General features: G+C 38.0%; 1 protein-coding gene across 3 annotated transcripts in view; it reads left to right on the top strand.

The window, feature by feature from the left end:
* The window catches only part of LOC107996592 (pikachurin-like), a 165,329-nt gene that overhangs the window by 30,000 nt on the left and 114,675 nt on the right, over window positions 1–20,654 (top strand). For all 3 annotated transcript variants that reach the window (XM_028666122.2, XM_017054734.3, XM_017054735.3), the window contains exon 3: window positions 13,090–13,206. In XM_028666122.2, the coding sequence (XP_028521923.2) occupies window positions 13,090–13,206 (117 nt within the window). The remainder of the gene's footprint in view (window positions 1–13,089; window positions 13,207–20,654) is intronic.

The raw sequence follows: 20,654 nt of genomic DNA, 5'->3' as shown, positions 1-20,654 counted from the left end.
GGATCAAATGGATGGAGAAACTGAAAGATTTTAAAAGTATCTTCTTCTGATTAAATGGTTGAAAGAGACAAGTGTACGATTCTCGTATCGATACTTTCTTCCTTGTTGAACGTCGTCCTCGATATTTTTAAAATTTATTTGTTTAAAACAACACGTGAATTTTGTTGTTTGTTGAACGTTCGTTCGTTTGGTACAGAGAAACGAGTCAGAAAAATTTTCTAGCAAGCAAGGGGGGAAAAAACTTTTGTCTCTTTCAACGTTGTTTAACAATTACGATTGCAAGAGGAAATATAAAGGGATGAAAATTCCGGGACAATCTCGAACGATAACAAGATTTCATTCAAAATTTAATTGGCTTATCCTTTCTTTTTTTTTTCTCGAATTCGTCTATGATGGAATATAACGCGGTTATTGTTTTTATTTTAAATTTATTTAAAACCTGATTATCCTACCCTTTCAACTCTTAGATCGATACTCGGTCAAACACATTTTTCTCTTCTCTTTTTCTTTAGAATTTTGTCAAGCATGCTGAGCATACAAACGATCACTCATTCAACGTACTTTCAAAAATCTCTTCAGATTTTATTAATAATATCGCTCGAGTACTTAGGAGAATTGAAGGAGAGAAAAGTTGTTGCTTTCAATTCATCATTCCGGTTCCAGTTGGGGTAAATCTTATTCCTTTATCACAATTGACATCTTTATTCTACGGTCGTGTTTCGGATTGATTCCGATAATATTCTTTATTATCAAATTTCAATGTTGGATAATAATTATTTCGCAAGTAACAAATAGCCCGTCTTTTACTTCAAGTTTTAAAAATAGACAAAAATATTTTCCACTCCAAATTTTGCCTCCTTAACGATATTTCCAAATGTTGTATTGAAAGAAACACATTGGCAAAAGAAATAAAGGCAACTTCTTATTCAATCAGAAAGAAAATTGCGATGGCTCGAAGGTGGTAAGAGAGGAAACCTTTTCAGTCGTCTTATCCAACGTATTAATAAATCCCTTCTCGACGGAATTAGCTTATCCTCTTATCAAATAATTATTGCACGGGCAAACAACCAGAGATGTTTGTTCTTCCTCCCCTCGCAAAGCACAGGCATTGCAATTTCACGAGATGGATCGATATCCTGGTAAGGAAGCCGAAGTCTCCTCTTCCTTTTTTCAAATTATTACAAATTCATTCCTCCTCTGTGACATAATATAATAACTCATTAATTCTCGAATCCATCGATGACACGAAAGCTTCGTCCCATTCAAAGTATTTACCCGATTGCAATTGTCCAGGATGATTATCGATATTCAAAATTTACTCATACTCCCCCGACAAAAGTATATTTTTATACATTGATTAATAATCGAAGACAAACATTTGGTTTGCCGCGTTTGCACTTCAACGGAGTCGGAGGATTATTCGGGAAATAGTCGTAATTGGATACGCACGATAACAAATGGATAATGATAATTAATATAACCGTTTATGAGAGGCAGAAATCCTGATCACCGATAATTTACCCCTCGCTTTTATCCACAATCCTTTCTCCATCCCTTTATAATAATTTAAACTATTCGAATTGGAACCAAAAAATTCTTAATTCTCCAATTTTCCTATCCGCAGACTGCGAGTGATGATAATTTCACGCAAATCGAGCAGACTGTTGTTGTTGAATCCATTAAGTTAACGCGATCAGAAACTTAATTCTACCACGAGCCCTGTCGCAATAATTTCACACAATTCACAGAGTTGTCCAAAACGGTTCCGGTCCACGCGATTCCTCCACGGTTCGTCGGGGATTTCCCCCTGTAATTAAAATAAACGGTTAATTAGCCGTGGAAACGTGCATCCTCTCCTCTATCCTCGCCAGACGAGGATCTGCACTTTTCCAACCCGATCCTCTGGTCGAAAGAGCAAAGGCCATTTTGCCACTCCCCCCACGTGTCCCCGTTTTGTGCCGCGCCAGTGTCCTCGCACTTGTTGAACCTCGTTAACCCGAGATTCGATACGAGCATTGAATCGATCTCTTTTGCCGCACAACGTTTCGAAAAATTAGTTATTCTAGAATTTTATTCCTCGATCGTGGCACGTCGTTCATTGATCATTGATCATTATAGAAGAATCTCGTTTGCTTTCTGGATTAGTAGTTGCATATTTGGATGAAATAATATGCAAATAGTAAAATGGTAAAGTTGGAAGACGGATCGCTGGATTATGTAACCTCTGCTCTGTTCTTTCTTTCTTCACTCGAGCTTTTCACCGTGCGAGCGGCTTATCCGTTTCATTTTCAACAGCTGGCGTATGTTCGATAGGGTGGGGGCCGATTCATCGTTTCGTTCCGCGCCGGTGAATTTTTCACGATCGCATCCACGCGTTTCGCCACGTTCCTCGGATCGCGAGGCAACTTTGCGCACGCACGTGCGTGCGTCGCACATGCGGGATACGCGACACGACGCGAGAATCGATCGGGAACAACGCGTGATATTACGGATGGTGGAATTGCGAACTCTGCTTGAAAGACCCTTTGTGTCTTTAGTTATTAATCAATTTGTTCGATAAAGTAGGATAAAGATGGTTCCAATTTTTTTTTAATCTTTTTTAAATACTCAGCCGCGTAATTATGTACTTTTAGAGGGGATTTTAATTCGTTTAGAAATTTATGGAATGATAGGTAAAAATATTCGAAGAGAATATTGCGATATTTAATTAAAGCGAGTTGGACAGATTGCTATCTGCGATTTAATTGTTCTTGTTTCGGTTTCATCGAGATAGTTTGAAAGTTGAAACGTCGTTAATGTGCTTGATTGTATTGAATATTAAGATGACGAGGAATATTGGCGTACGAAAATTTTGTAATAATTTAATTTTGCACTGGAAGCAAATGAAATGGAAATGAAATTTAATTTTCATTGAATACGATTGAATATATCAATTGTTTAAAATTAAAATTATTAAACTATACAAATTAAAATAAAGGGGATGTAAATTTTATTACACATTGTTGAGACATTTGATCGAAAACGTTGAACAAAAATTCGTTTACTATTATCGATACATTTTTGTCACAACAACGTTCCTTATTATTTATCAATAATTGCATCAAATTGGAAAATTATTTCATATACTTGTGAGAAAATCCATTCCTCTATTAATTATATAAATCATCCGCGCGAGAAATGGATTTTTTTTTTTATTTTTTTAATTTATACGAAATTTTTATTCCGATGGATAGATTTTTGACATTGCTCGTCACTGAATTTCAATAACAGACGGCCAACAATAGGGAGGAAAATATTTTCAAGCATCGATGATAATATTAGTCGATGCAACTTCGTGACTAATTTGTGTATCTGTCAATGAACTTTTGTAATCAAATTTCGTACCTTTTGCATCGATTATTGATCGTATATCGACAGATTTATATATAATCAAAAGATTCATATTTAAAAGCGAATATCAGCAATCTTTGTTTAAAAAAGAAAAATCGCCGACTGATCCTCGCCACCAATTTTCCACAAAAAAACAAATCGATCAATTATACTTCATTACCAGAAATCACGATTGATCAATTTATTATCCAGTAGTATTATATTCGTGATATAAAATTCATAATTCCAATTATAATCCCGTATAAAGAAAAAATCGATATTTTACCAGTTTGATATTCCAGAAACGTTACATTCAACGTGGAATAAAAAAGAAAAAAAGAAAGAAAGAAAGAAAAATAAGTAAAACCTATCGTTAAAAGATTAAAGGATTCTCTTGATTTTATCCCAATTTTATAAATTTTATAAATTAAATTACCGCGGGTAGAGAATATTTTTTTTTAGAACGAGTTGTAAAAAAAAAGCTCGAATCCAGTATTGTTCCACGATCCATTCGGAATACAAAAGTGGTCCTCGTTTGCACGAATTCGAGAACAAATCCTCGTGGTGGAGCGGTTAATCGCCGCACGCCTTCCGAGATCCGGGATTAACGATCTGAGGTTCTAAAACAAACATTCCGGCTCGTCACTGTGCCAGTGGTACGTATATGACGATTGAACCCGTGTCTGACTTGCGACGCTCTCCATCAGGATTTTTCTCGTTTATCGCGGCCGGATCCCAAAATAAGACTCCTAAGTTTTATTTATTTCGGGTCCAACAATTCCGTTTCTATTCTTTAAACCGTTGCTTTCTTCTTGAATGGAAGGAATTGAATTTTCTTGGATGCTTTCTTCTTGAATGGAAGGAATTGAATTTTCTTGGATATATATATATATATTTTTTGATTTTCGCTTCACGAGGATTTGATCATTTCTTATTATAAATTTGTTTAATTAATCGTTTATGGTATTACCGTTACGTATGCAGATTGTAATAATATAAATATGAAAATGTGTTTAGATTTTCACTCGTACGTAATGAAATTATCATAATTTTATCGTCATTAATGAGAGATTAATACGAACTTAAAAAAAAGCCTTCCTTTTCTCATCTCCTCGATCAATAATTATCCTTAAACTACTCGAGCAAAAGTGCACATTGCGTGGGTAACATCCGGTGCTTAAAACTCTAGAAACGCGGCGCCTCGTATTCGAGAGATTTGAGGATTGCAGAAAGCTCGTGGGAGTACAGATCTAAATTCCGAAATTTTGCGCTTTCGTCGCGTAAGCTGATTACAGGCTGCCACCACCACCACTGGACGAAGCCGAAATTTGCAGCGAGGCTTCGGTGTTTAACCACCGATCGATATCATCCCCGTTTCCCGATACACCTGTCGACCGTTCCGCGCGAAGGAAAAACAGAGCGACTCCTCTCTCTCTTCCTTTTTCTTTTCCATCCTTGGAGGGTGGATATCGGGGAAGAAAAATGGAAAGGGGAGGAAGAGAGAAATAATAAAAAGAAACCGAAACTAATCGACGACGGCGTCCATCGGGCGGAGAGTTTCCTGAATTTCGCCCGATTTCGAAATCGGACGATACCAGCAGTCGTTTGAGTGGTAGACGACGTGTCCGAGAGTAGCTCGTTGCTATAGAAACCTACTACCCCCCTGGTTGTGGTATGGGTGGCGGTGGGCTACGTCAGAGGTTCTCAAAACGCTGTGTGTGGATTCTGCATGTGTATATGGGGTGGCGTGGCAAAATGACCGGCGGAAAAAGTGCGGAAATGCGATGAAAGGATGGGGCGGAAGAATGCTTGGGGCCGAAGGTGACAAAGGGGCGAGGGAAAACGAAAGGGGAAACGGTATTGAGAGAAGAAAAAAGCGTATACCAGGGAAGGCTGTACTCGATTTTTTTCTTCAAAGGGTGGATTATTTTGAGAGTGTTCCTTTCGTTGATAACTCGTTTTTGGATACATTAATTGGAAATCGTCTCGAGGAATGTTCGTTCATGAAGTTTGGATGGGAAATTTGTTCACGGGATCTATATTCTTCTTCGTTCGAATGCTTTAAAGATAAGGGATGAGATGTACTGACGCGGAGGAGCGTACATGATGGTGTACATGGTAACGCTTTAGCGCGGAGGCCGTTGAACTTTGGAATGCGTATAACCTCTGGTGCTCCACCTATATATCGATAAATCAGATTCTCTATGTTTGTTTTTATTACTATTATTGGATTGATCCGCTGGAAATATCTACAGTTGTTCCACACAATCGTTTTATGGCGCGATGAAATACATTTTGAATACGTTTCGAAGGGACGAAAGCGATGATATTATAATTTCGAAACTTGGGCGGACAAAGAATTCCTCGATTCAAAGGAAAAAAAAAAGAAAAACGAAATTAAGAATTATTTTCGTTCCAATATTATCTCCATTCAACAGCAAACACCTCCTTTCGAATAACACGTATCAAACAAGCATCCAATACGTCCGGACCCCGTATAATTTTTCTATTTATAATCCGATATCGTCGGAGAAATCAAATGCGCCCCCCTCCCCAATCAAATCTTTCCAAGAAAATAGCAAGAAATATCGAATGCGGGGGCACGTACGCCACGTATATATTCCTCGGTGAAGAACTGGGACAAACTAGTCAAATATCCGGCGGAAGTGGCAGACATTTCCTCGAATACGATGCCCCTTCATCACCGTGCATTTCCCACGATTCGATGAAATTCCTTCGGGAAGGAGAGCGGGGCCGATCGATTTTCCCCTCCATAAAATTCCATTCCGAAACCGAGCTCTCTTCCAAACCTGTCAATGGTAACGATCACGATGATCTCTCCCTCCCCTCTTCGAAAATTCGACTCGTCCTCGTCGCGGTGGATAAAAGATTGGGCGTTAAGCCGGTGGAAACGATGGATCGATTTCCCCGGGAAACCATTGCCGGCCAATCTAAATGGAGTAGGGACAGGAATGGATCGTCGTGGACTTATTGTTAGAGTGGCTTTTGACCCCGAGGCAACTTCGTGTACCGCGATAAACCCCGGAGATGGAAATCGGAACCCGTATTTACGGATGCGATGCGGAATTTGTTCCCTCGTAAAGAGGCAGATCGACTTTCCTCTATGCACGTCCACTATCCCCCTCGTGTTTCTAGTTCTACCTCTACTTGTTTGTTTAACCCTCCTTGCTTGTATTCCTTCCAGTTTATATTTCTTCCGTTTCCCTTTCGTCCCTCTTGTGCGTGGATTCTCGTTTTTCGATCGATTAGAATTGGAAAGAGTTAACATTCGTTAATTTAGCCTGATTGGAGAGAGAATGGAAATTGTACCAATATACTTTCCTTGATGTATTTATTCAAAGAATCGTTCCTTGGTGGATTAATAAATTGATCCGCAATATTATAATTTAGGATAAATGTGGAAAAAATAACTCCATTTAGCCTTTGATGGGTGAATGCTTTTAAAGAGCCATACGAAAATATTTTTTTCTCTTCTCCCGTTTGATTTCTCGTTCGATTTGCGTTTCGCTGCCATTTTTTCATATACAGTTTGAGCGAAACAGGTCGTTGAGCGTGAAAATTATGGGGGAATATAAATTTCACGGGAAATAGACACGGAATATGTCTAGTTGACATTCTTGTCGATGCACATTGGGATTGATTCGTCGTGATGGTAACCCATTCGAAAGATTGAAACTTTCTTTCCCCCTTTTTGTATCCTGATTTCATTTCATTTCAATCGAATCTTTTATTGGACGAGTAATATTTGAATATAAAACGACAATTTTCTTTTTGCACGAAAAGGAAAAGAATATTTTTATCATTGGAAAGTTTTTTAAATTCGTCTCGTTCTGATACAATAATCAAAATATCGTTACCTTAAAATACCTTATAAATGATTCTCGTGGATGGAAAACAAAAGGGAGCATCCTCCAAATATTTTCCTTCGTTTTATTCGAATTCGACGACTGATTTAGATCGAAGGCTATTACCTCTTGGATGATGCATCATCATTATCGCTAAAATGTTGTCTAATAAAGATGCATGTGCATTCTTGTTGCCTATTAATCAGATTCCTGCGCAGGACGTCTCATTACGAGTTAGGCGACACAACTGGAGCAGCTTTGGGCGCGTTTACACGCGTGTCACTAGGCTAATGTGGGTTAATCAGCGCATCCATTCCACGTTTGCCTCTCTCTGACGTTTAAACTTGCGCGATGATCCAAACCACTCGAACCACTATTAAAAATATTGGACGAACTTTTTGCGTGTTTGATGAAAAATCTTCTCGTTTTAACTTTAAATAACTTTTAAAAACGATATCCCCGAGACATTCTCTAATATGTTCTAGCATAATAAAATAATTGCATCGTTGTTAGCTGAGCGAAGTTGTTGATATACGAAGAGAGATAAAATTGTTTTTGAATGGTTTTCGTGTATTCACCAGCGTGGAAAATTTAAATCGGGCTATCAATGGATTCCTGGACACGTTTGAGCATATAACCGGCCTCAGGATGGCGATGTGAACATTCATGGAACTTGGAGATTCAATACATACGATTTCGGGCTGTTGATAGCCGATATGACCAATTTCGGTCCCCCGGGACTCGGCATAAACGACCAGAGGTCTTGTCGACCCTGACGCGACAGATGCTGGACATTGGGAACGCGATAGCAATAATTCTAAATTCATAGGATCCGATACAGACGATTCCGGATGTGCAGATTGATCTAGGACGAACTTTGACAGAGAGAGAGAGAATCGACAGACTATTTCGATTACGTAGAATCGAAATTTAGACGGATAGATGGGAGATAGAAATCTTGGAACGTGATTAAATTTGAATAAATAAAATCTCACGATGCTACATTTTTATTGGAATAATATTATTGAATTCTGAATTTGTATAAAGTAACAAAGTAAGATTTGATAAAAGGTTTGTTAATTATATTAAAAAAAAAAAAAAAAAGAAAGAAAAGAGAGTCGATATAACAGTGTCGAATAAGAGGATGTCTGCAAAGACATGTCAGAAGCAGAATTTAATCATTCCAGTGCAATGGACTTTAATTATTGTACGCGATCAAAAGCCTTTGAGGCCTTTCAAAGGTTTCGCCAAAGTATCCAGGAACTTGGTGGTTTCCAAAGATGTCTGAGGATATTACGATATCTGGGGACCTCGAGATGGCTAGGCTACCCCCAACAAACATCTTAGGATGTTTTGAGGTATCGGGATATTTAGGATTATTCGAGGATATCCAAATCCTCGATTTAGGACAATTTAAACAGTTTCGATATCCAGTGATATAAGTGCAAGAGGAAACTTTTGAGATTTCAAGAGGTATTGTCATCGAATTTCTTTAAGTCTTCGAATAAGACTTGCCTCCGGCTAGTCTCCAGAAGCTCTCTCCCCTGAAACCTTCCATCGAGGCCTTTACAATCCCTGAAACCTTTCCAATGCTCTGGAACTGCTATCTCACAATTTGCTATTGTAAACTTGAATATTTTAATCCTTTCTTCGATCAAGTTATCCGGATTATATGTGACATTTTCATGTCAAATTTTATCTGTTCTGATATAATAGAATTTATTTCTCATTTCAAAGAGAAATTCTTCTTATTTTTTAATCTTTATTTCACGCATTTGTTGTGATTTAAACGATAATGAATATCTTCGAAATACGAGTCTGAGAAAAAAGAAAAGTAGCATACGATGTCTCTCGTACCGTTTTATAGCATCTGAAAAGAAATGGCACTTTTAAATCCTAGGGTTCCAAGCAAATTTAGTTCACGGTAATATTTTAATATAAGTGGTACGATACAAAGTACAGCACCATCCGTGAGAATATAAAGAATTATTGGATCTCGCTAATTCTTTTATCGTAATTTTTCATCATAATTAAAAATTTTCATTAACCTTAATGACTATATATATATATTAAAGAGAATCAATTAATTGATAATAATTTTTTCCAGATAAAATTTATATAATTGTTAATCGATTAGATTGTTATTCTTTGTTATTGGATAAAACTTTATCGATTCCACTTACGCGATGTAGAAATTTTTAAAATTTTTTTACATTACCTAATTGCAAGAACTCAAAAACTGCGTCCCTTTTTTGCTACCAACTTCTCGACTTTCAAAATTTAATCAACTTAAATAATTTCTATTTTCAAATTACTTCTGTTATTCTCTCCATAAACTCGATCACAAACGTTATACTGTTGTATAACCTTTCAATTTTTCCTCGGATGAAAAAGTCAACTAGAAAAATTTTGCTAAAATTCCAAATCCCTCATCACGTTGATCCCCATCGCTTTAATTAACGTTGATTGATCTAGTAACTTTCCCCAGATATTTCGAGAGTCAATTAGAAAAATTGGAACAGTCTCGAATAAAATTCCAAATCTCTCATTTAATCTTACCCCTCTTCCATAAATTTAACCAAAACACAACCCCCGTCGTGTAACAACCAACGTCGCTATAACTCCTCTCTCGTAACGTGCCACGCTCCTATTATCCATTTTCGTGTTTCCTAAAAAAAAAAAGAAAAAAAAACACGTTCCCCAGTTTCTCGCAAAGACCTTCTCGAGGCGGAATGCGGGTCACGAATGCACACACGAGGAAGAGAGGGGGAGAAAGTTTCGCGGCGTTTACACGATATTTCTCACACGTGGGAATAATGGAAGCACTTGGCACGAGTGACGACGCAGCTGACGTTAATTATCCTAATGAATGAGAATCCCTCCACCTTCGTGAAGCAGAATCGGTTCACTTCCTTCGCCGACACAGTAAAATTCTCGAATCTATCGGAGGATAACGCGTGATGATTACAATCTGTTCTTAATTTTAATTTTTATAATTAAATCGCAAGTTTTAACTCTCGTGATTTAATTTTTATTTATTAAAAGATGTATTATTCTGCCAATCGTGGAGACCCTAATTTTGCGATTTTGTATAATTTCGTGTAAAATTTATTGTACGATTGTTACACGCGAAGATAAGAGTGTTTCTCTTATTTAAAACGAGCAGACAAATTAATCAATTTACGAGGAACGCTCGTTTACCTTCCATATATGTATTTCCAATTATTTCAAGTAATTGCATAAAATTTCGTTCGTACGTTAAACGTGGAAAATTCGTAATCTTCCTTCCAATGATCGTATCTCGTTGTTGCTTCCACTCTCTCGTTGTTGTTGCCATCCGGCCCAGTTTTCCCCGCACTTCTCTGGACCTTGGCTGAATTCGAGGAAGAGACAAATTTGGATTCGAGCAGGGGGAGGGGGAATGACGCGGCGATAGCCGAGCGAGTGGAAATGTTTGAACGAGTTGGAACAATGGGGAGAGGAGAAGAATGGCGCGTGACACGGAATTTAAGGGAGTAATCTCCGAAAATGTTGCCGACGGTGGAACGCGTAAAAGTAATCACATATTTTCTTGTCACTTTTTCTTTCTTTCTTTCTTTCTTTTTTTTCCCCCTTTTTGTTAGGAAAATGAGGGTACGCACAACCTTCGCCTCGGTATCGTTTTTTGCCTTACGGCTTTTCTCTTGCAACGCGACTTCTTAACGCGAGAATGCGATCCTCTTGGGTGGATTTTAATACGGAGCGTGAAGAGGATTAAAAAAAGTGGAAAACGGGATATTCGGTAAACGATGTGTGTATGCGAGGGGTTGTTTTTTGTATTTTCTTTTTTTTTTTTTCTCAGAAACAGTTTTGTGGTTAACGAACTTCTTGATGTTATGAAATTTTTTTTGTTGAAATTTACGAATTCTGTGTTTTCTTTTTTTTTTTTTTTGGAAGAATTAGAGAGGTAATGAAATTATTAGGCTGGAAAATGTAAGCCTCGAATAAAACTTGAACTAGTTTCCTCTCCGCTGCGTGGCGCGTTTAATTAATTACATTAATTATTTTATCTCTTGTCTACAAACTTTCATTATTGCAGAATAGAAATTCTTCTTTGATTAAATTGTTAACCAGATGGGGAACTTGGAATTCTGTTATTTGGAATAAGACGGAACTTTGAGGCAAAAATGCCAAGCTTCGAAAGAACGTTCAAATTCAAATCCTCTTGAATCTTTGTTCGCAAATTATTTTCACGCGGAAACGTTTCTCGATCTTCCGAATTTTAATTTTAATCGAGAATAAATCGACGACAGTTCGAAATATCAATCAAACACGCGCGTATACGTATCATTTTTCAATCAAGATCAATTTTAAATCACTTCCACGCTCCGTAACTATTGGTGATTCTTGGAAAGTTTTTGGGTTTATCGTTATTTATTATGCGAGCATGGCGAAAGACGAAAGGTGGTAAATAACGAAAGTTATTTCAATGTAGGGGGCCGTAAAAGGGATGCAAGAGGGTTGACTCGGAGCCGGAGTTAGCGAATGATCCATTTTTCTTCACTTCGCGAATTTATGGCGCATTTACGTGGCCGAGACTTTTCGAATAAATCCACGGCCGGGGATGATAATGGAGAACCGTGGACCATCCCTGATCCCGTGGAAACAATGTAAAAGCCCGGTAAAATCTTGTAAACAGAATTTCTGAAATTTCTGAATCAGCAAATTTATAGGAAACTCGCAGAAATACTCGAAACGCGATTTTATTTTAAGATCGAAAGGATACACGATATAATATTCTTAGAAAAAGATTATTCGACAAGAATAATTTCGATAATGGTTAAAAATTATCCTGAACTCGGAGGAGGGTTCCTAATAATCGAGCAGTCCATCTCGAATTTATTAAATCGTGTTTCGGGGAAGGGGTTAAAGATAAATCTCGGCCATTTTCTCGTCTATGCCAATGGAGGAGAGGAAAGCGCTTCATTTACCTTTGAATTATTCCGTCGGAACGCTGGCTCAGCGTCTCTCCCTCTTTCCGCCTCGCGCTTTAAGGATTTTCCACCAACACCGGAATAATTCACATCTCAACCGCCAACTTCCTGCAGGATTACAATTTCCTGGACGATCGTCGATCCCCGTATCCTCTTACCTCCTCGACCTTTATCGTCCTCCCAATTCTCAACCATCGTGAAGATACGACGATGACCGTCCTCTCCAGTGGGGGAGGGGAAGCTCCTCGATCTCGCCGCCAGGTGTGTGATCGTGAATTCTAGACTCGTCTTAAATTCAATTGGATGGATTCGTTGCGCGGGAAACAGGATTAACGTGAACTGGATATGGGGGTGGACGAAGGGGAAAGAGACGTTGTCGAGGGCGGAGTTGAGTTACAGTTGTTTTTTCCAAGTGGGAATTTTTTAATCTGAGCTTTCATCTTTCGACCTGCGCTAGCCTTCGCTACAATATTTCCAATTTTGTGGTGTTTCAATTGTCTTTTCTTGCCGACTCGACTCGAATTGTACAAAAATTATTACCGATAATTATAAGCGAGGCACAATCCGTCTAATGGCGTTTTCGTCGTGGAAGATGTTTTATCGTGAATCTAATTTAATTACTCAAAGATCAGATTATATATTCTCCTTCAATTTCTCTAATAAAATAAAGTCGAATTCAATTCGTCAATTCTTTAATAGTATCAAATGTTAATATAATTCATTCGTACATTCGTAATTAAAATTTTCCAACTAGATCAGTACTGACTATAGTCTCGGATTATTAAGTTCAATTTTCTAATTTCCAAGCAACGATCACCTCATCTTTTCGAAACTTTCAATTCGTATCCATTCGCGTCTAATCATCTTGCCTTGCATTCCAGGAAGATGCGGCCACGGGTCTCCCTGCGAGCAACTCTGCTACGAGCTTCACGATGGGATGTACGAGTGCGATTGCAAGGACGGGTACATCCTTCATAAAAATGGATACAGCTGCGCCGGTGAGTTCACCTTCTCTGCTTATAATTCTCCTTTCTTCGATTCGTCGAAACCTCCTGAAATTGCTTCCAAGTGAAATTTCGTATTTGAAAATCTGTGAGAGCAAGGTGGAGCTCTCTATATTTATTAAATTCAATAATATTTTATTTCTTTTCTTCTTAGAAATCTTAATTAGAGATAAATAGAGATAGTAATTCTTCTGTGGAAGATTCTTTTTTTCGTATTTTGAGATTTAATTAATTATACTTAAATAATTATCCCCTCGAAATGTTACGTAAGCATCCAGGAAAAATCCTTCGAGCGACGCGTGCCACGCTTCAGACTTGATATCGCGTCGCGAGGATGGATTTTTTTCTCCCCCCGTATCAAGAGTCTCTCGACACCAGGAGAGGGGTAACAAGGGAGAAAGGGTCCATACGTTGGGGCGGGAGATCCGTTAGGGCGCGATAAACGCACGATTCGACGTTCAATTTCATCGCGAGCCTTCAGTTCGTCTCGAGACGCTCGACTCGTGTTCCAGCTTTTTTCCTCCAGCTTATCCCCGCAATTCAATCCTCGACAAAATCGTATACAGAATCGAATCGTGTTCCTCTCACCCTCCCGTGGAATCTCTCGCGAACGATTGTTCACGATTTCTTCCCCGCGCGTATAAATTCGTTTTCGTTTTCTGCTATTGTCGAGGATAATTGACGGAGAAATTTTCCAAGCTATTATATAGAAATACACGGGAATTCCGATAGTGTTTTTCGTGCTGCGATGTATCTTTTATCTCTCAACGTTCGGCGAGTCGTTACAAATTTTTGGAATTTCGAAACGAAGTTCTCGAGCATCTTTCGAATCGGTTTCAGAAAGTTCCGAATTCTTATACGAATATTAAAAATTTCAAATCTAATGAATTTTCTCGCGTCTCACCCTCCCGTTCGAAAGTTTGAATTTTTATGAATTTCAAGAATTGCGAATCTGATGAAGTTTTCGTGTTCGCAAACTTCGTTTTTCTGCTTCGAGAAAAAGGAATATTTGCACGATAAAATTGCGAGCACAGAGAGAATATTTTTATATTTAGAGAGTTATTTGTTTGAAGAACGAACGCAGCAACAATGAACGCGTTAAATTTCTAAAGAGATATACGAGGGAAGAGTATCTTGTACTATAGCTTATTCCACGTGGACATGTTTTTCGTCGGTGCGAAAAGAAATTTAATGAAATGGGCGAAACGTGGAAATATCAAATTAAAAGTCGGCTTAATTAATGTAGTTTTAAAACGAGTTTCCGTTGCTTCGTCGTAAACGTTGTTCCCTGTTTGTATCAAAACGAACGTACCATCGATGTAAAAATCTCTCCTGAAGAATATTCCTGATTTTCTAAAGATAAAACTGATATTTTCAAATTTTTAATTCATCCAATTTAAGTCGGTGAAACAAAAGGTTATCGAGACGAGATAATTGTGTTATTGAATTCGTAATTTTTTCTTTTATTAAAATTCGAAGAAGTAAAATTAATTAGAATTTTAGATATTATTTTCTCGATGAAATAGGAGAAAACACGAAATATTCGAGTTTTAATGCTGTTACGAAAAATACTTGCAGTTGAAAAAAAGAATGAAAATTGAGATTTCGCGCTTCCATCGAAATTATTCCGTGGGAAAATTTTTAATAAAATCAAAATTTTCGAAATACGTGAATTTCCTTGCAAAATAAATACCTCCACGAATACTTGTGCGATTTACTTCTGTACGCACCTAAAAGTGAACCAATTCCACGATTTCTATTTAACGAAAGGAAATTCTGGTAAAATTATTAATTCCAACAGAACAATTTTCAATCGTCGTTTGATTATTCATCGATTCCCATGCGCAATAAAAAACATTTAACGCGACGACGAAGGGTAGAAATGTCTTCTCGGCAAAACCAGTTGAAAGCACGTACTCTATGAACGTGCTGCAATAATTCACTCGTCTCGTCGCGTTCCGTTTTGGCGAGAAACAAGAAAATTGCGGGGGTGAAGTTACGTTGCTTGGTTATTATTAATAACGAACTCGAAAACCCGACTGCTTCAGCTTCGTTGTCCAAAAACGATCTTTTCTCTCAAAGAAAATCGGAAATAAACCTTCGGTCGACGCGAGAATTATATCGTATTTTGGGACGAAAAACTGACATTTCGACAAGATTTCGCGCAGCGTAAGTCAATATCGTTTGATGATTTAATCTAACTTCTATTTAGTCTAACGATAAACCAGTGAACTTGCCTTAGACAGACTACTGCTTAAATTTACTTAATAGGATCAGTAGTCTGTTCGTAGCTCCTGAGAATTCATTGTTCGAAGAGTTTAATATTTAGTTGTTCAAGAGAATTAGAATCGAAGAATTATCTTTTTGAAACCCAATTTATTCAAAATATTCGATCTCGAACAATTCCCTCTCCTCGAGGATCCCAAATAAAATTTCCCAGAGTTAATTATTCGAAGTTGTTTACACACAGCAGCCAGCCCCGTTTCGAACGAACTGTTGGAATCGCATTTCCCGTAAATGCATAAAAATCCCCGGCACAGTTTCCAGTGGCGCAATTTCAATATTCTCTATTTACCAAATGCATATATGTACAAATATATCGCGGTAATACAGAGAAGAAAACGCGAATCAAAGGGGAGGGGGAGCAGGCTCGTTCGCGCGTGAATTGTGCAGCAAGCAACGTCGTTTTGCAAACCGGTTCAAAGATCAGGCAGCGTGCACTGAACGCCGTCCGCCTTGATGCGCCTCTCGGTCTGCCCGCAACTCGGCGGAAGTAGTTACAGCCCGATGGCCCTGGAGGAGAGCGTGGTCGTTGGCTAGGTCCTTTGATGGAAAGGTCTGGTTGCTCGTTCGAATCGAAAACGAGCCGCACAAGTTCGAGGCGGGTTCAACAGTTTGGAAATAAGTAACCGAGTTTCTGGATTAGATGTTTTCAAATGTGAAATATTGAATTACACGAGATCGCTCGAAAGGAAAGGTACAGACGATGGATTTTAGGTTGAAATTATGTATGAACGTGCCGAATTTGTGGATACGAGGGGAAAGAAAATACGAATATGCATAGAAATTTTGTCTTGTTTTCTAAACGCTACGCCGAATATTTTTCATAGTATCACAAACGTAACGTATTCGATGGATTATTTTCGAGTAACGAAACTTTCGAATATCGAAAGCACGTGCTATTATTCCAGGAAAAAAAAAAGAGAAAGGAGTGACTTCGAATTTCTTTCCCTTCCAACGCCATTCCGACTTTCACGAGTATCGAATACATCAATCTCCACGAACGTTCTCCGAATTTTACATCCCTTTCTGCCTGTCATCCCTTCGAAAATACGAAAATTCCCTCGACTCTGTTACTCGTGCAAACTCGTCACACGCCCCTCGACGAGGAGCATTCCATCCGGACGATGGTGGAAAGATGGATCGCGTTTGTTGTAGACGAGCGAAAAAAGAATGAAAAAAAGAAAAAAAAAGACATTCGAATCTGTCTTGTACGCGGATGAGGGGAGGGGAGGGGTGGAGAACTCAAGCGTGGAGCCTCTGACAAGGGATCGTTGTATGCATATATGATACGTACGCGAACGGAACCCCTTTTGCCCGAGCAAATCGACTCCGTTTTGCACGTTCATCGCGCCACGCTCCCATTCAAATAACTGTGCACCAGGCTGCTTACTCACGCCGATACGGGACAACGCCATTGAAACTTACACGGCGCGGAAAGATTATCGGAGAATCGTTTGCTCGATCGCGATCCAAAGCGTTGAATATTAGATCTGGCGAAATTATTCTTTGTTACTTGTGTTTTATCGATGAATAGATCGAGATAATATCTTGTTTATTTTTGAAAGTTAGAGAAAAGTGGAGTTAGAATAATAAAGTTCGTCGCAGGAACCAAAAAGGGTGTACATAATCGATGAAAGAATTACTTTGTAATTTCTCTGATTTATCTTTTCTTGTAAAATCATCCCATGAAGTATAGTTGTATGTAACTATAATTTGAATATCTCTTTTAGTATAAACGTAATAGCTTGTGAGATGCAGACGAGATCACGTAACCCTATATGCATTAATCCAATTCAAAAATTCAAATATTCTACTCGGAATAAAGTGATAGCTCGTTGGCCTGTCTTTTTTTTCCACGTAAAATCATCCTTTTTGAACGATATTTCGTTCAGTCACGAATTTGAATTTTTTACATCGGTGTTCACCTCGAAGAGAATAATTTGAATATTTTGGAAAGAAGTTGGAAATTAGAAATTTTATCATTCGAAGAAATATGCGTTTCGAAATCAATCGTATATTCGACTAATTCCAAATATATGTAGAAATTATAATATTATAGAATATTAGCCAATTTTCTTGGATATTCCATATTCCATATTTTTATTATCCTTGTTTCTCGGGTTACATTATTCCAAATATTCCTATTTATATTATATTATATTACTATGAATTATTGAATAGGCTAATAAAAGTCTGTTCCACCGTCACATTCAATTCCTTCCCAAATAAAACGCCCCACTTTTCCAACACATTTAATTCCCTTCGAACAAAATAACCTATCTTCTCCATCCAGCTCAAAAGAGACAGTTCCACACCACAAAATACCATCATTTTTTGAAACGCTTCCCTATTCAAACAATTTTCTCACATTTTCGAAAACTTCCAACGATTTTTCCCTTCCGCATTTTCCAATGGAAACAGCGATGCAATCCTTCAGAAGCATCACGGTTCTAAAGGGTTCTAAGCGACGTATTAACGACACCATTCGATTAATACAGACCATCCAGACGATTCGACTCGACGTCGAGCAAGAAGAGGCAAGCTGGAAAAATAGTGAATATGCAAGCACGACACCTGCTAATGAGTGCACGTTGTCCTGACGACGACGTAGCAAGGCCACTTGACGCCATCCAGTCGAAACGCGTACAATGCACTTGGTCCACGAATATATATATATCTCTTTTTTCTCCATTTTTCCTCTCTTTTTCTCGTCGTATCCTTCCTGTTCTTTTATTTAACGCCTCTGTTGGACCTCTATCGTGTCGTTAATGTATAATTCTAAGGGGTGGAACGGGGTGTTTTTAGCTCGAAACTATGTGAAGGGTGGATGAAAAGGGCGAATTAAAGGGTTGTAGATTCATAGGGCATCGAGAAATTCGTTTAAGGGGATTCTGTTTGCCGGGTTTGAACGTTGCTTGGAAAAATTGTTACTGGGATTTTGAATGTAAAATTTTTCAACATTGTGAAGAATGATATGGAGTAGGTTTTTGAAGTTTCTGAATGCGTTGAAGCTAGAAATTTTTCGTATTTCGAAGTTTTTCGAACAATTATTCGAGTTGATTTTTAAATTTTCAAACGTTCAGAGGGAAGAACGTAAGAAAATGGAGGAAATTTTTAGTTCGAAACGGTTGTTATGCAAAATTAAATTTTGGCAGAAAAATTTATGTACTTTTTCCAAGCAAACATTAAGACGCGTTTCCATACGAAGGGTTGGAAATTCATAAATGAAATTGCCTGGATATTCGAGTTACCAAAGTTGCGAAGCTTAAAAAATACGACAAATGAGAACATTTTTAATTTCAAAAGATTGCGTGTAAGATTAAATTTTAGAAAACCTTTCTACTTTTTTCGCGCGATATTAGGAAATTAAAAATATCACGCATTCCAATTTTTTTCTAATAAATTCTTTCTAAAAATTTCAATTTCCTTTCATAAAAATGATAGATAAAAATCACGTGGATAAACAAATTCTTACGTTTTATCATCGTTCGCGAACAACGTCGTTATAATAATATTCTCCACGTAAAAACCCGTCAAACTTTTTTTTAACTTCTCGTAACACGTCTGCTGTTTCTATTCTCCTTTTGTGCCGCGAATTGTTTGCGTAAGAAGTCTCCAACGAATGAATAAACTTTGTTCAATAATCGAACAAAAGAATCTAGACGGATGTATCAGTTTTCTCGAGCGAGTATCGTGTGGAATATTGGAAAGGAAGCTCGACTCGCGAGCGAAAAACTGGCGAGAAAGGGGTGAGAAACTTATTTACTCGATACTATCTCCATTCGTGATAATCCAAATTCGCGTGAAACTCTCTTGATAACGCTTCTTATATAATGTACTGCGAGCATTTCTTTTTTTTATTTGCCGAATAATTAGGCATTTGAAAATTGAGAAGAAGATTTTAGATAAAATAGAATCGAGATAGTCTCGAATTAAATTTTTCATCTCTTTTATTTTCGAGATTGAATTTTTTCTCAATTATCTTTAAAATATTTCCAAATCCATTTCGATCGATAGTCATTCGTTGCGTTTAGATTTTTCCGAACCGAGAAATTCTACTCTTATTAATAATCTTCTCCAAGGCGAAATCGATTTCATTTTTTTCTTAACTCGCCCAATCCGATCCGACCAACTCGTCACGAGAAATCTTCGTTCGAAAGTTATAGCAGAGGCTGATAAAATTACAGAATTTCAAGTCGGATTCGAATCTGAGCCTAGATTCAATTTCATCGAATCCTCGCGGAATTTCGTTTCGAGCTTCGATAACGTCCCTTCCATATCGGAATCCAAAATAATAGGACGAGTCTCTTGGAGGCAGGCTCTTTATAGAATCCCGTTAAGTGGTTGCTGTATGACGACGACGAGTCTGAATCAACTGAGGATATTATTCTCGATTTCCTTCAAAGTTTCTTCGATTAAACATTGCCTTCCGCTTCCTTTCGCTGTTAATTCCAGGGAAACAACGAATTTTTCAGATAATGAAACGATCCATCCAACGAATGCGATTAATTATGCGCGACATATTTATTCGCGACATTGCATTGGAAAGTGTTTTTATACGTGGAATTGTAATTGAAAGATGTAATGTTCTTGTAAAATAACCAACACAGTGGCATCAAGTAACCGATTATTATTAACGTTTCGATAATCACTTGGATTCATTCGTTCCGTATTCACGAGGAAAGGTATCGATAGATTTCCCTCAAGTGAAATTTCGATCCGCGGAAACAAGGAGGTTCCCATGAATCGATCCAGATTAAACTACATCCAACGAAATTATTGGATTCGTACCGTGCCGGCTTCCGTTTCCCAGATACTGTTGCAAAATTATGCCCATGGGTTGAACCGGTGATAAAGAGGCCGGATCGTATCCTGCCTCGGATCGAACATGCCTCTCGGCTTAACGGTTAAATTACTATCTCTCGAGGTATGGTATACACGCGTCGTACGTAAACGATTACGATTCGCGTTGGTTGGGGCTGCGAATGAAGAAGCTGGTGTCGACGAAGGAAAAATTAATGATCCCCTTAGCGAATTAATTATTTCGTTGCTTGGATCAATTTTTTTTAGAAAGAAATTCGAGAATATACGCAGAAATATAATCTCTTCGTGTTTCTTCGGTTCTGGAGTTAGCTTCGTTATTAGTTTATTGTGGAGGA

This window comes from Apis cerana, linkage group LG5 (genome assembly GCF_029169275.1).
Source record: "Apis cerana isolate GH-2021 linkage group LG5, AcerK_1.0, whole genome shotgun sequence".
Classification (NCBI taxonomy): Eukaryota; Metazoa; Arthropoda; class Insecta; order Hymenoptera; family Apidae; genus Apis; species Apis cerana.
The sequence above is the reverse complement of the archived record's forward strand: the minus strand, read 5'-3'. Positions and strand labels throughout refer to the sequence as shown.